The 15970-nt window shown below is 43.1% G+C and overlaps 1 protein-coding gene across 3 annotated transcripts in view; it reads right to left on the bottom strand.

Annotated features, from left to right (window-relative positions):
- LOC124280838 (mucin-5AC-like) overlaps positions 1–15444 on the bottom strand; it is a 36867-nt gene extending 21423 nt beyond the window's left edge. For all 3 annotated transcript variants that reach the window (XM_046716838.1, XM_046716822.1, XM_046716830.1), the window contains exons 1-8: positions 15383–15444; positions 11570–11611; positions 11132–11207; positions 10362–10550; positions 4265–4336; positions 3685–3822; positions 2627–2964; positions 1114–1240 (exon numbers count right to left, since the gene is read on the bottom strand). In XM_046716838.1, coding sequence (XP_046572794.1) covers positions 1114–1240; positions 2627–2964; positions 3685–3822; positions 4265–4309 — 648 coding nt within the window. In that variant the 5' untranslated portion in view covers positions 4310–4336; positions 10362–10550; positions 11132–11207; positions 11570–11611; positions 15383–15444. The remainder of the gene's footprint in view (positions 1–1113; positions 1241–2626; positions 2965–3684; positions 3823–4264; positions 4337–10361; positions 10551–11131; positions 11208–11569; positions 11612–15382) is intronic.
- Positions 15445–15970: the final 526 nt, after the last annotated feature.

The following is a 15970-nucleotide window of genomic DNA, read 5'->3' as shown; positions in this document are numbered from 1 at the left end:
TTTCATTTCTTTAAATCGAGCCCTTCTGCTCTGAACAGTATTTCCATGCTCTCTTGCCTTGAACCAGGTCATAGACAACTGTCTGTCTACAAAGGATCATGGGTATGGTATCACAGGGCATGGATACAAACCAAAGGTCAGCTGACCTTAGTGTTTAAGGGAGGCAACTCTGCACAGAAGTATCTGCATGTATATGCCTATAACATGCCCCCATGATCTTCACAAAGATCAAGGATGTGACATGTACATGCTTAACACATACAGAAGCAAATAAAATCCCACAAAAACAACAGTACAGTCACAGCACCACCAGACATGACATCTATTCATATCTATCATTTCCAAAAATATCACTGCCATATTTGTTATACTTATAATAATAATAATAATAATGGATATTTTTAGTGCGCCATTTTCCACCCACTGATACATGCTCAAGGCTCTTATGACCATTTTAATAACCAATCAAACTCTTAATTAAGAGTAAGTGTAATAGAGGCAACTAAAAATTGAGTGTGGCCCCAGTTTAAATGGACATGAGGACCTCTTTTACCTCAAATAGACAGTTTTTTCGGCAACACTCTTGTTAACTTGATCAAGGGGACTGGCTGTCATGTTGGTATTACCCCAACTCAACACTGAGTGAGTGAGTTAAGTTTTACGCCGCACTCAGCAATATTCCAGCTATATGGCGGTGGTCTGTAAATAATCGAGTCTGGACCAGACAATCCAGTGATCAACAGCATGAGCATTGATCTGCGCAACTGGGAACCGATGACATGTGTAAACAAAGTCAGCGAGCCTGACCACCCGATCCTGTTAGTCGCCTCTTACGACAAGCATAGTCGCCTTTTGTGGCAAGCATGGCTTGCTGAAGACCTATTCTACCCCGGATCTTCACAGGTCAACTCAACACTGAGGCTGGTATGTAACCTGCATTCTGATTGGTACATTATAACCTTGCAGAGTAGCCATTTAAATTAGAAAAAAAAAACAGAAATCAAAATGCAGGCAATTTGTCATTGCAAAAACCACATGAAAGGATCCATGGGTTAGAGTAGGGTTACTGAAATGCAAGCCTTGAGATATACAGGATGAAATGTCACAACTTACATCATTCTGTAGTTCCATATCCTCAGCCATAATGTCGCGTGATCGGGCTACATGGGGCTGGAGGCGGCCGTGCAGCTCCATCACATCACCCAGCAACTCCGACATCGACGTCAACCTGGGAGCCTCACTGAAAAGACAAATCTCTACAGTAAGGTTTGTTTATTTTATTATGATTATTGGTTTGTTTTCCCAAAATCCAAAATTAGATCCAGTTAGCTTTAGACAACATACTTGTTTGAATAAAAGTGAGAAAGCGAGTCTGACGATGCTTAGAGCTGTATTCCATTTACATGGGTGGGTCTGTGGGTCTGTGGGTGAGTGAGTGAGTGAGTGAGTGAGTGAGTGAGTGAGTGAGTGAGTGAGTGAGTGAGTGAGTGAGTGAGTGAGTGAGTGAGTGAGTGAGTGAGTGAGTGAGTGAGTGAGTGAGTGAGTATTCCAGTAATATCAGGGTAGGGACACCAGAATTAGGTGAGGTGAAATTGGGTTTATCGTTGTGCTTGAGAATATTTCGCTCATATGACGACGTGCATGCGTGTGTATGTGTATGTGTGGCTGCTTGTACTAGACCAGACTGAAGCTGGTTTTATAGTGCTAGCCCACTGAGATACCATGCCGCAGTGAAACATGAGTACCCCACTCAGACACATTATACTGACTCCGATCCAACCAGTCCTTGTTGTACCCATTAATGCCAAGCACCAGGCAGGGACCAACAAGTACCATATTTTAACGTCTTTTGGTATGACGCGGTCGGGGATTGAACCTGCGACCTTCCGCTCTCCGGGCGGACGCTCTAACCACTACACCACGGAGGCGGTTTCACCAGAATTAGGCTCAAACATTATACACATGTGGGGAATTGAACCTGGGTTTTCCGCATTATGAGCGAACACCTTAACCACTAGGCTATTTCACAGCCCCTGTATGTGGAGGAAAGCCTCAAGTGATGCAGGTTCTATATGTTTAGGTACTATAAATACATGAGGAGGGGTAAGGTGCTGACAAACCTTGAAACAATCGGTTTGAACCAGGATTTAAACCATTGATGAATTAAAGTACTTTTTCATTGCAAGAATGTGTTATGTGTAACTGTGCATTTATTTCTTGACCCTTTAAACAAACAACAGATAATAAGTTTGAAGTCATTTCATGAATACTTGGTTTGGGTTTGGTTTGTTGTTTAAGGCCGCACTCAGCAATATTCCAGCTACATGACGGTGGTCTGTAAATAGTCGAGTCTGGACCAGACAAACCAGTGATCAACAGCATCGATCTATGCAGTTAGGATACGATGACATTTGTCAACCAAGTCAGCGAGCATGTCCACCTGATCCCGGTAGTCGCCTCTTACGACAAGCATGGATTACTGAAGATCAATTCTAACCTGGATCTCCATGGGTATGAATACCACGTAACACTGATCACACATAAGGATTTATTAAAGGATTATCACAAATAAACAGGTTGTGTCCTATTTCGGGATGAACAGAGAATCATCTGACTCCAAACTTACCTATCTCTCCTCTGTTGCCCATTGGCTTGATTAGATGAACTGTCAGCTGCTGGTGCACCTGCCCTGGCTTCTGATTGGCTGTCGGCTGCTGGTGTATCTTCCCTGGCTTGTGATTGGCTGCTGGTTGCTGCATCATCTCTGCCTTGTGATTGGCTGTTGGTTGCTGGTCTCTTTTCCTTTGCTTCTGATTGGCTCGCTGTGTCAGCTGATGCGCCACTGGGAGAAGATGTGTCCATATCAGATTCTTCATTGGAATCACTGGTTGTTTGTGGTTGCTCACGATTTTGATTTTCGTCTTGGCCTTCCATGTTTTCAGCTTGTTGTTCGCTAGGGGGAGTCTGTAATCAATACAAGGGTTTGTACAGTTGACTTTTGTACAGTTGGCCCATTTCTCTCAGTCAGCTGCTGATTACACAATTACTGGTTCTTAGTGTCCAGTAAAAAACAATTATTGAACTATTTACCAAGTTCTGAAAGTTGAAGGTCTTTGGTGCCCGATCTTTTCAGCATTCTGCAGCAGTGTTATGTCATTCTCTAAGCCTACATCTTAGATGAGCCCCGACATTTATTGTCTTTAAATCATAACTAAAGACCCAGTCATTTCATCAAATGTGATTTATACTGCCCACAAGGCATGGAGTTACAGTGTTTCAAAGTAGTATCATACCCATAACAGGGGTGGAAATAACCCATTGCAAATTTGTATATCCCGCTGTACCGGTGTCCAGTTGACTTTCCAATGTTAACAATGTTGTTTATTTAAAAAATCAACAAGAAACGGCCAGGATAGTGGAAAAATGATCAGGGCAAGTGATTTTACATGTGCCACTGTACCGGAGTACAATAGCAATTTTAAAGTTATTTCCACCCCTGCATAACTAGTGGTGGTTATCAGTCACAATATGCAGATCGATAACCAGAGCTGAGTAAATCAATACATCAAGGACATCCCAAGCCCATCGATAATTACTGATGCAAGCTAGATTGATTATTGGATCAATCAATCCAGAACTACCCACCACTATGATCATTATTATCATGACTAAGTTCCCACTCACCTCTAGTTTGTTGACTGCCTCTCTAGCGATGTCCAGCATCTGTCTGGCCTGGGTCATCCTCAACTGGGCCCCATTGGCTAGGGCAGAGGCTGGTACTTGTCCAAGGTTGATGTGGACATCGAGGGAGGAGCCATCAGTCTGAAACCAAAACATTTTGTGTAACATAAACTAAAGATGTGTCACAATACGCCTTGACATTACTTGTGTCATGATATAAGTAGCATAAGATTCAATTAGCATTGTTTTTGTGTGAACCTCTCGCTGTTCCAAGAGTGAGTGAGTGAGCATGGTTTTACACCACTTTTAGCTATATTCCAGCAATATCACAGCTAGTGACACCAGAAAAAGGGCTTCACACATCACTGTTCCCTGAGATCTGGCTACCAAAGATGCAAGAACTGTCTGAGTAGACAGTCAAAGGGTACTTGGTACCTACTCTTGATCCAGAATCCCTAACAGTTTATTCAGGACCCGGGTAGTGAAAATTATTTTCAGGTAACTTTGGTAACCCCAGTCCTACTATTAAGATCTTCAGCAAAAGTTAATCTCTGATTGTAAGACATAAAAACGTCCAACTCACCGAAGCTCTTGTTGACACACGAGCATTTCTCCAGTTGTCTCCCATCCCAGAAATGGCTTGTTGAACTATGTTCTGTAAAGCAAACATGAAAATTTTAATATAAATTGTATATTTATATACTTATCCTATCTCACGGTATGCACTTCTCTTTCTTGATTCGACACTGAGTGGAACGATGTAAACTTTTTTCCCTAGGCCTCTCTTGTCCATCCGCCCAAGCACTCAATGCACACCTCATTATAAGACAGCTTCCTAGCTCTCATGCAAAGCATGCGACATGCACCACTAGCTGCCCACGTGACTATCTCCGAATCATCATTCTCATTCTTGGAGCCACTGGATAATATCCATCGTGGAGAATCTGCATAGTGGGGAGGATGGGCGGGAATCCGTCGCATGAGATAGGATAAGTATATAAAGATACAATTTATATTAAAATTTTCAAATTTTGAAACTTATCCTATCTCACGGTATGCACTTATCCCACGGTCGGACAGCAGATACCCTGTGTCTTGACAGTGCGAACAGCAGGAACTGTGTTGACTGGAAACGACCGTAGATAGCGATGCACAAGGGAGGCCTGTTATGGCTAGCGCAACTCCTATGCTTGTGAAGAGTTCTCTTGAACTCCTTGGCTTACTAAGCACAACGTCTCCCAGGGAGATGGGTGCTCCCGAGCGATGTGGTGTTCGGCCGCAACCTCCGAAGAAAAGACGCAGCTCAGCGAGAAAGGATGTCACTTTGCCACGATTTTCAAGGTACCCCGGTAAATTAAAGTCGGTTGACAATAATCGGGCCAGCCCCTGCTTCGAGAAGACCCCCAAAAGACACCGACCAGGGGCGGGTGAAAGTGAAGCACAACTCGGGAACTCCAAGTTTTAACATTCAGTTCCGGAACAGCATCAAAATGATCCTCACTCCTTTGCATAAGCTTAGTCAAAGAATGTGCCCGGCAACTCGGAGTCGGAACGCAACGAAATCGACTGGAATTCGGGAGTGACCCACTTCACCGACGTAATTGCTTCGAAAAGTAGAGGTCAGGAAACAGAATCGAGCTCCAGATTCGTCCAACCACCGAGGTGGTAGTATCTCCGTGTCTTAGTATCAAACTAAGTGAAGTAGTTCTAACCCATAAGCAATCAAAACATAAGGCAGACAGCAAGTTCAGACTTATATTCAAGAAAATACAGGGAAGCAGCAACCGCGAGGGACTGTTCCCTATCTGTGTTGGTGGGCCGTAGACAGCTGTTGTGCAAGCACAAGGGGTCCAAAGTGGTGCAGGCCTTGGACATCCTTGACTGAGAGGTCTCGAAGGTAGTGCGAGGAGAAGACCGAGTCGGATCGCCAGAAGCAACCTTCAATAATGGCATGGACAGAGCAGTTAATATGCAGAGCCATTGTAAACGCTAACACCCGTGTCTCATGGATGTTGAGGACAATTGAATGAAGAGGTGGCGATCTTTAGAAGCAGCAAGAAAAAGCTTCAAAGCCCTAACAGGGCAAAGCTGCAGGTCTTCATTGTCATGCGACCCAAGGATCGTGGACATCGGTGGGATGGTAAAAGTATGATCGGGTTGTCCCGGCAACTGATTCTTCGCTACAAAATCCCAATGGAGACCGAGGAAGACTTTGCCATGCTTCTTCCATTCAAACTGGACTCTGTTAACGTCCAAAGCGTGGAGTTCAGAAATCCGAGCAGCTGTAGCCAAGGCCACAAGGAAGTAGGTCTTGAAGGAGATCTTCTCAAAGTCCTTCTGAGCTAGGGGTTCATAGTCTGAGGAGGCCAAATGATGCAGCACCGCAGATAAATCCCAAGCAGGAGGTCTAAACTTCTTAGACTGATCGGTCAACTTGAAGGACCCGGAGCAAATACTGAAGCTCAGGAACCGTGGAGACCTTAGAGCCTGTGGTGCTAGCCAGGACCGAGTTGATTGCAGCAAGGTAAGTGGCCAAAGTGGAACCCTTGAGCTTCTTAGACGACTGCAAATGCTAAAAAGAAACTCAGCGACGATTTGAGGCGAAGTAGAAACAGGAGATGTAATGCCTCTGGAAGTGCATATCTCTCAAAACATTTCCACTTCTCATCATAAAGTGAGTGGGTGAAAGTCCGATGAGCAAAAGTGATGGCCATAGCCACTCTCTGTGAATACCCCTTGGCGATTAAGGACTTCTGCAGATGCGCGCAAACGTGCAGAGACAGGGTGTGAAGGGATACATGACGCTGATCTCAGTGAGGGTGTAACAGCAGGTCGTCCCGATCGGGAAGAGGAACTGGATTTAGGTCTGTGAGCTGTGCGCGATCGACAAACCAACTCCTGACTGGCCAGTAAGGCGCGACCTAGTAGACCAGTAGAATCTGCCTGGTCGCTCGGAGTTTCTGGATGACTCTGGGTAGAAGGGCCGGAGGAGGAAAGGCGTTAGCGTTGAGTCCCTCCCACAAAATTGCCAGAGCATCGAGATCCCACACTAGCTGGTCTGGTATTGGCGAGACAAACTGCGGGTGTTGATGGTTGAACCGTGTGGCGAATAGGTCGACTTGGGGCCTTGATAACGGGAAGACCAGTTCCCGAAAGATCTGTGGGTTCAATTGCCACTCCGTGGGAGATGGCCGATCGGAGCGGGACAGCGCATCTGGGATGACATTCCTGACTCCGGGAATGTGTCTGGCTTGAGCATCCATGACGTTGGAGTCGATCAGATGGAAGAACTGAAACGACATCTGAAGAAGGTTCGCCGAACCCGTCGACCCGAGATGGTTGATGTACAAGACAACCGTGGAGTTGTCTGTCTGAATCAGCAGGGAGGACCCCGGAAGTTCTGTCGAATAGTGAGAAGAACCGCCAAGAACTCAAGTTCATTGATGTGCAAGTCCCGTTCTGCAGACGACCACAGCCCGGCTTTCTGAGTGAGACAAAAAGTTGTTCGTTGGAATGAACGGCACAAACGTTCTGTTCGACAAGCCACCACTGAAGAAAAGGACGTAAGGGTTGGAGGGCGAATCAACTGATTCTCTGAGACGAGATACGGACGCAGGAAACGCTGCAACGGACGCAGTTGTCCCCGCCGTGCCAATGCCTGTGCCAATGTCAAGAGGCCCAAAAGTTCCTGTCCTGTCCTGTCTTGTCCTGTCACTGTCCTGTTCTTGTGACGTCCTGGCCTGTGACAGTGCTGACGGAACTAGCCGTTGAATCTTCAGCCACCTGTCTTGGGGGACGAAAATCAGGCCCTGGTGCGTGTCGAAAGTTGCCCTGATAAATTGAAGGGTCTGGGTCGGTGTTAGTTCCGACTTCGCAGCGTATAACAACCAACCTAGTTGCCAGAGTAGTTTCGTGCTGAACTCCAACTGACGTAGAAGAACGACTGGGTCTCTCTGTGCCTGAATGCTGTGGTCTCTGTAACTTTCGAACACGACCCCGTGGAAATGAAGAAACCTGGTGATTGGCTTGGTGATTCTGGTAAATAGCCACGAGGCCGTGGAAATTCCATTGATAATGGGAATACAAATCGGAGGAATTTCCACGAATCCAAAAGAATGGGCACATGAAGATAAGCATCTTGAAGGTCTAGGCTGACAAGAAAATCCCCTTTCTTAAGGATGGTGCGAAGCAAGACAATAGATACCATCCAGAAGTGAGGTGGGCGCTGGATATAGTGGGCATTGAAAGGTTTCACGTTGAAAATGAGTCTTAGTTTTGCCGAATTTTTCTTGGGAACCAGAAAAATGGGGGAATAGAATCCCAGAGTGCTGGGCGCCGGACCGAGAGACTGGACTGCACATTTCTCTATGAGTGTACCTATGGTGGAGTGAAGAACCTGGACCTGGTCCGCCGGGTAGCTGCGGTGTACCGGATGCACTGTCAGCGGCGGGCGTCCGATGACAGGAAGGTGATAGCCTGTGGCGAGGAGGTCGGTCACGAAAGGATCATTTAGTATGGTCCAGTTGGGAGCCAACTTCCCCAGTCTCCTGCCCACTGGAGAGTCGTTAATGGGGATTGCTGGAGGCGGGAGTTCCCAGTCGTGCCATGGTTTCGACAAGTCACTGGTTGGAAGACGAATTCCGAGGAGGTGACTTGGAACGAAGAACCGATCTCAACGAAGCAGAGGGAGGCGTGTGCTAAGTTGAATGCGAACAAGTCAAAGAGTGGCGTCTCGGCGGTGAAGTAGACCTATCAGGTCAATCTGGTGAACAAATCCGAATAATAATAGGAGACTGATCCAGACGACTCGGTGAAAGCCGCGTCTGTGCTGAGGAGGCGTGACTGTAGGATCCAACAGAGTTCGGGGAAGTACTCAGAAAATCCGGAGAGATGCATTCCGCTGAATACCGCTTGGAACAAGGCCGTTTCGGCGAAAGTCTATTCACCACATGCTGTTTTGGTGAAGTCTTCCGTTTCGGCAAACATTGTTTCGACGAAGTCCGATTAGGTGAAATCTGTTTAGCAGGCGATCGATCCGGAGAAGCTGACTCTTAGACTGGTGTTTCGATGAAGACCGGTTCGGCGAAAGTTGTTTCGTAGAGAGCCGGTCTAGTTCTGGGGAAGGTGGACAGTCCGCCGAAAGTCAAGGTGGAAGGGAGCGGACAGGCGAAGCGTGATCCGACGAACTGTGATTCGATCTGGCAGGCTTCGGCGAAGCAGAAGATAAAGGTAGAGGGATGCAAGACACACTTCTTTTCACCAAATGGGAAGGAGACAGCAAAGTAACCACTGACAGGCATTGAGAGGCGAGGTAGAATGGTTCCTCTCACTACTGGATGAACGATGAGAGCGAGAACGGCTTCTGCGCATGCGCTTTGCGCAGTCAGGTGTAGAGATCAGCTGATTCTTGTCTGAAACAGATAAGCCAGGTTGCCGAGATAACTGGTCCGGTGAACGAGAGACAGAGAGCATAGTTCAAAGGTCCCACTGTGTAGAGGTATCCTGAGGGGTGGTAGCAGTCTCGACAACCACTAACCAGGACGTGGTCGAAGACGAAGGACTCGGGCTGGAATGTTGAGAGTCCAACAAATGCTGAATGTCTTCCGATAAGTAAAAATCTGACGACGCTCTCATGAAATCCTCTTCATTCGAGTGAGGGGACTGTGACCGCCGAGCAGACAAAGTAGGACGCTTAAACTTTCCTTTCTTGGAGGGACTGGGTCTGTCAAGTGAAGCGGCATAACGAGCCCTGTCAGCAACACAACGAGTGCAAGCCTGAGTGTAGTCACCAAACGCCTCAAAGGTAAGATCCTTGCATTTATCGCAACAAGAGTCCCATTTACACAGTCCTATACAGTCAACCCATGTGGATTACTTGCCGAGAACACTTTATTACACCAGGAGCATTTTTTCCTCTTATTTTGGCTGGTCAACTTTCCCCATGTTGTAGACTAAGTTGAAAATGTTGAGCAAAGTAAAATACGTCCACACTCGTGTGCGACAAGAAAGAGAATGATGATTCGGAGATAGTCACGTGGGCAGCTAGTGGTGCATGCTTTGCATGAGAGCTAGGAAGCTGTCTTATAATGAGGGTAGCATGGAGTGCTTGGGCCGATGGACAAGAGAGGCCTAGGGAAAAAAGTTTAGATCGTTCCACTCAGTGTCGAACCAAGAGAGAGAAGTGCATACCGTGAGATAGGAAAAGTTTGAAAATATGGTCTTCAATGAATAACAACAATCAATTACAGCATGTACTCTTCAAGAGATTTTACAGTAAGGTGTGTCAGCTAAATGTGCGAGGACACCTGTGTGATGCGGGTATTAATAGTTCAATTTTGATTAAATGAGCAAAGGTGTAGAGTGGACAAACCCAGAAACTACAGTTACAAGTCCCAATTACAGGATTCTAGTGTGCCCAAGGGAAGCATCTGCTCAACAAACTGCAGCAACTTAAGACTGCTGGATCAACTGTATTCCCCAATTATGAAAGATTTCAGTCAACACATACTGATGTAAAAAGGCATAACAACTACTCAAGACATGTGAAAATAGAGGTTTATATATCCATATACTCGTAAACCTGAAAAGGATGCTAACAGACATTCAACCTCGTTGACTGAAAGATTAGACAGAGACTACAAGATACATCTAACAAAAGCTTTGCTGATAACTGCTGTACCCTGAACCTGGTTGGGGTCAAGGACCTCAGAGGGCACAGGTGAATGATCCTACAAGTACACTCGTCCCTCCTGGCCCTGTTCCTCCTGCCCGTGGCCCCTGTAGTTGTTGTGGAGCTTGAAGTGCTTGAAGCGGTTGTTCTTGCGAGGGGAGCTTTCGTTGGACCACATGGATTACCTTGCCATGTACATCTGACAATTTGAAAAATGTTGATTACTCCAAGTTGATTTGATTCCTATTCTTGTGACATTATGGCTAAAGATTCTGACCATATTCTTGCACCATTAGATCTGGGTTAGAATTGGTCTTCACCAACCCATGCTTATTGGAAGAAGAAACTGACGGGATCAGTTTTCTCAGGCTTACTGACTTTGTGACATGTCATTGTATTAAACAAACAAAACTAAGGGTAAGGCAATAGGGTAACTGAATGTTGTTTTACGCTGAAGGTAGTAAAGATTCGCAAATGAAGTAAAGTATTTGGGACCCATTTTGCTCTAGTCTTTCCAAATAACAGGAAATATCAGTTCTGCACTTTCTGTGATGATTGCTAAAATGATTTTAGTAGATAGTAGGGCGGTGGGCTAGCCTAATGGTTAAAGTGTTGGCTCGTCACACCGAAGACCCGGGTTCGAATCCCCACATGGGTACAATGTGTGAAGCCCATTTCTGGTGTCCCCTGCCATGATGTTGCTGGAATATTGCTAAAAGCGGCGTAAAACCAAACTCAGTCAGTCAGTTTATTAGATAGTACACAGAAGCTAATTCTCACCGTAGTCTTTGAGCATCTTGTCATCTTGCATAACTTTCCCATGGAAGATCAGCCTCTGTGTGTCCGCTGGAATGTTCTGAAGAGACAACAAGCACTGAATATTTGTATCACTGTTTGATGTAGCCAAGCTGTATAACAGCAGCATCTGAATGCTCAAGTCTGGACCTGACCATCAAGTGATTGCAATCATGAGCAATGTTCATGCTATTTGATATTAAATTCATTCCTTTCATCTGTGAATAAATACAGTTATCATCAACTTGTCACTAATCAATGTTTTCCATTTATAACAATTTCTTGAGGTTATTTGAACATTTTCAGTGAAATATATACATAGTTTCTGGAATATACAGAGAAAAATACACCATACAAAATTGAGATGATGAAAATCCCCACACTGAATCTAAATCCCAATCTAAACTGAATAATTCTGCTTACAATTGAATTTGCGATCCTTTCTTTGAATTCTCGTACTGTAATCTGAAAAGCAAGCAGGATACACCATGATAGCATGTCAACACATATTTCTCTCATGGCCATAGAAACGGTATCAAAGTGACTAGTTCACATCAGATGGGTCAAAAACTAGATGAACCTAGTCTCCACAGTCCAGTCACTGTCACAAACATCCATCTTCAGGGTGTTCTGGATTGCAATTTGCAAATATTATTTACAGCAAGCATTATTTCTCATGATTTCAGCTGACAATTTTTAAATAAACTACAATGAACATTGTTGAGTTCTTGTAGGGTTCGTGCTGCCTCGAAGTATCCTGTCGATGTTAGGCTGACCAAGGTTACCTTGAAGATCACATATACTCTAGGGGGTTCAAATTAGTGGTGGTCCGATTAATTGAAATAATCGAAGATTGGTCGCAATGACTAAACGACCAAGCAATTGATCATGTTTCTCTTAATCGAACACAAACAATTTAGGAAGTTATACAACACTTGTTTGTAATAAGAATATATTTCACAAGGTTGGTTTTGTCTGTTACATTTCATAAGTGCTAAATGCTCGTTCCTAGTCATGATAGGAAATTGATGGTCCTAACAGACTAGTCATCCTTTAAGGATGTGAAAGTTGCAAATGCATTTTGTGCAATTTACAAAAAAATACATGGTTTTTCTTCTTTTTGGTGCATTAACAACACAAGGAGGAAAATTTGATAAATGACGCTAACCAATTATTTTCGATGATTGATCAGTTGTAAGAACCAATCATCAATTATGAGATTTTAACCAATTCCCAACATTAGTACACTAACTGGCATTGATATAAATGAAACCCCATCATTAAAACTACTCATGTCGATCTTTAATTAACTTAAATCGTTTTCACATGCAATTAAAATTGCACGCAATACAGCAATTAATACTCCCTTGTTGTAACCCGTGTTAGGTGGTATAAACCTGCACATGTTATTTGTCATCATTCACTTGATGGTCAGTTAATGAAATTATAACAGGTTTAATTAGTGGTAACACCACTTAGATTACCCAACAAAGGTTCCCATTTGGCATTTCTTGTGTCTGGAGTAAATACTCAACATTATAAACATCGATCAAAGGATTAACCGATAACACGCTGATTGATTAATTACTTTTATCTTACACAGCGGATTTGTCAAAAGTTAGTGTTTATGTATGTAGATTTACTAATCTATACTGAATACACTCTGTCGTGTCTGTGTCTGCGTAAAAACAACGTCCTTCTTTCAAAGGATTAACCGCCAATACATTGATTGATTGCTCATTATTGGCTAACTAAATTACTTTTTTGTAAAGAATGGCGGCATTATGCAATTAGTAGTTGCCAGGTATACTATCTTGGGTGACCAATGAGACTATACACCAATGTGAAATACCTGAAACGATATATCACTTTTCGTATATTAGACTGTTAAAAGATACATCACTTGGAACAGCTGCATATGAATGGCATATCACTTGTTTTTGTGGATATTGATGGATACATTCCTCGAACAAGGTAATAGCCTGAAATTGTTCCTACAACTTTAATCTGTTTTAATTTTAATATTTGCACTTTGTTTTTATTCATTTGTCGTAGCATTCAACAGAATCATTGTTTTCGCCGTGAAGTGTAATGAGACAGACAGCATACACTAGGGCATGTGTGCGAATTATCATTCACATTGGCAAACTATAAAATGTCTAGATATTACAGTCCTGTTATAAATTCACTATGAGTATCAACAGATCGTCTGCTGTTTTATTTAGTTTCAAAATGCATACAAGTATGATAATAAACTAATTAGGATTATAAGACCAAATATAAAGACGTACATTGACTAGGTATCTACATACTGGTGAGTGGGCGATAACCGTAATGAATGTAGCAAAGAAATTTATCTGCTTTTGTATTGTCGCCGATCCCACCTACCAAAGCTTCGTGGAGGAAATCATTAATGTTATAAGTTGTGTCATGCAAAATCCTTTTGGTCATGATTTAAATACATATTTAACTCTGCGAGTAGAAAGTAGTTTTGATTTTCTAACTTGATGAAAACAAACTATAATCTCATTAATTCAAACAGACTTTTTAGCCCGTGACTTCACGATTTTCAAAAATGGTGGCACATCCCACAGTCTGGAGTATAAATGCGGGGTTTTAGGTTTGTTTCACCGAGGAGTTAGAAAATCAAGAACTAAACAAATAATGTAAAAATGTATTTGATATGGCCAAGTTTTGCGGTTGCTTAGCTTATAGTTATAACAATTTCTCCACCGAAAGCTCAAAAGATTGGCAATTAGAAAATGATGGCGATAAGCCTACTTGATCCGTGGTGCCTAAAATCCCACTCCAACGAATGCCTATTAGCTCTGGCTTATAACATAACAATTTCTCTCTTGGAAGCAGTTGGAAGTCAATGGCAGCTGCTATTTTACAGCATCATTTATTTAGCCTTCATTCTTCCTTCCGGGAAAAAATGGATTATGTTACAAAGTTGTATTTGAAGAAAATCTTTCATGATTATCAATGTATACGCATATTTTAATACAACTAGTAAGTAGTTTTGATTCTTTAACCTTCCGTGCTTGAGTGATCAGAACACAAGTAAGATATGTGTGAGGCTTCCATAAGCAGCTCGCTTAGCACTTAGAAACGCCATAACCCATTGTAGCGAAGTAATGCATGGTACCCATTGCCGACCCGCCGAACAGTGGCGACAATGTAGCGGTCGGCATAATAGCTCGTTGATGTCATCATCAAAATGGCCGGGAAGCTTCCTACACATATATAAATAACTGAAAATCCTTTACTCATATGGCGTCACTGCGGGTGCTCTGGCGACAGAGTGCAGTAACCTGTCTGTGGTTTCCGTTGGCTGGCAAGGTGAAGTGAAGCAACTCTTTGGCAATTTTTTAATGTTTCGATTAATTAACCTACAAGGATTTTTTAACAGAATGAATTTGGTGTTCGCATAAGACTAACCACAAATTTTCATGTGTAATAGTTAAAGGTACAAAACAAAGTTTATTTGTTCTTTAAGGTTAACGCTTGTCTATAAAGTTTAAGCTAGAAAAGGTTAGTGATATGAGCGGGTATAAGATGGCGATTTCATGATGCCTTACTCATGCATGTTTCAGCTATTAAATGTCACATCAGTGTAGCGCCACACTTGGCTCTATTCCAGCACTGTGTGAGGAAGCGGTAAACAATAATAATCAAAAGCGATCATGATTGAAATTTCCAGCAGGAATCAATATCGATAATCTCAAGACCTACGTAATACCAAGTGTCTACAGGTATGACCATTCGATCCATAACCTTTTAGGACCTGGAGCTTGGGACCTTGTACAAAAATGTAATTTTTAATTTTATACTTATCTGACTCTCATGATCTTTGCCTTATCTCCCTTTCCCTTCCCGAAACCAGCTTGGCGAAAAGAAGGAGAAGAGTGATAGAAATAAGGCAGATCACCGTGTATTTTACGGAAAGAAGAAGTAAAGGGAGAATGTGTTAACTCATGGGTGAGTGTGTATATATATATATGTCGCCTTCAGGAATTCATCAAGTGTTCCACTACCATTCGAAAGGGAAAGAGAGATAAGCAAAGTCTGTAGGTCAAGTAAGTAAAAATAGACATTAATGATGAAATTTACCCATGGAGTCAGATCTTAAGAATGGACAAATAATACCAGAGTAAACATTTGGTCAAATGAGATTGAAATCTTCATTGTGTGTGGAGAAATGAAGTCAGTTTACACTTGGTCCCCCACTTACACAGTTTCGGGAGACTGTAGTTCTACTGCCGTCCAAACTCTGTCATCATCATCTTGGTATCTGGTGTCTGAAAATCAGTAACAAAATAACAGATGATTTTGCAATCTTTACATATTTTTATAAATATACATATCAGTAATGTATATTCAGAGAGAGAGAAGGCCATCATATGGAAGGCTTTATCAGACTGACGATATCTGTGGGTGCGAGGAAAAAAAACAATGGTATCTGAAAGCCTATTTTATTCAGTCGTGCAAAAAAATAGAAGTGCGGCGCAAATTCATTGTGTGTGCCAAAATTTATAAAGCACACCTGTATCATCTAGTACATACATGCTCAGTGACCTTATTTTCCGGATGTCTCAACGGCGCACACTCGTATCAATCTTAACTCCCGGGAATACAACTCTTAGCCGATTGCACCCGGTTATTGACTTTCTCATCTTCTGAGGAGGTACCCATTCACAGCTGGGCCAGGCGCTGGGACATGTGAGCTCCTTTAGTGGCATATTTAGAAGTTGGTAAGATCGAACGCTGGACAAACTTTTATGGATGAACAACTTCTTTTGTCCAGATGCAATGATACTTGGT

This window comes from Haliotis rubra, unplaced genomic scaffold (assembly GCF_003918875.1).
Source record: "Haliotis rubra isolate DU_JTF1 unplaced genomic scaffold, ASM391887v1 Scf1079, whole genome shotgun sequence".
In the NCBI taxonomy this organism is placed as follows: domain Eukaryota; kingdom Metazoa; phylum Mollusca; class Gastropoda; order Lepetellida; family Haliotidae; genus Haliotis; species Haliotis rubra.
Note: the sequence above shows the minus strand (reverse complement) of the source record. Positions and strands in the feature narration are given on the sequence as shown.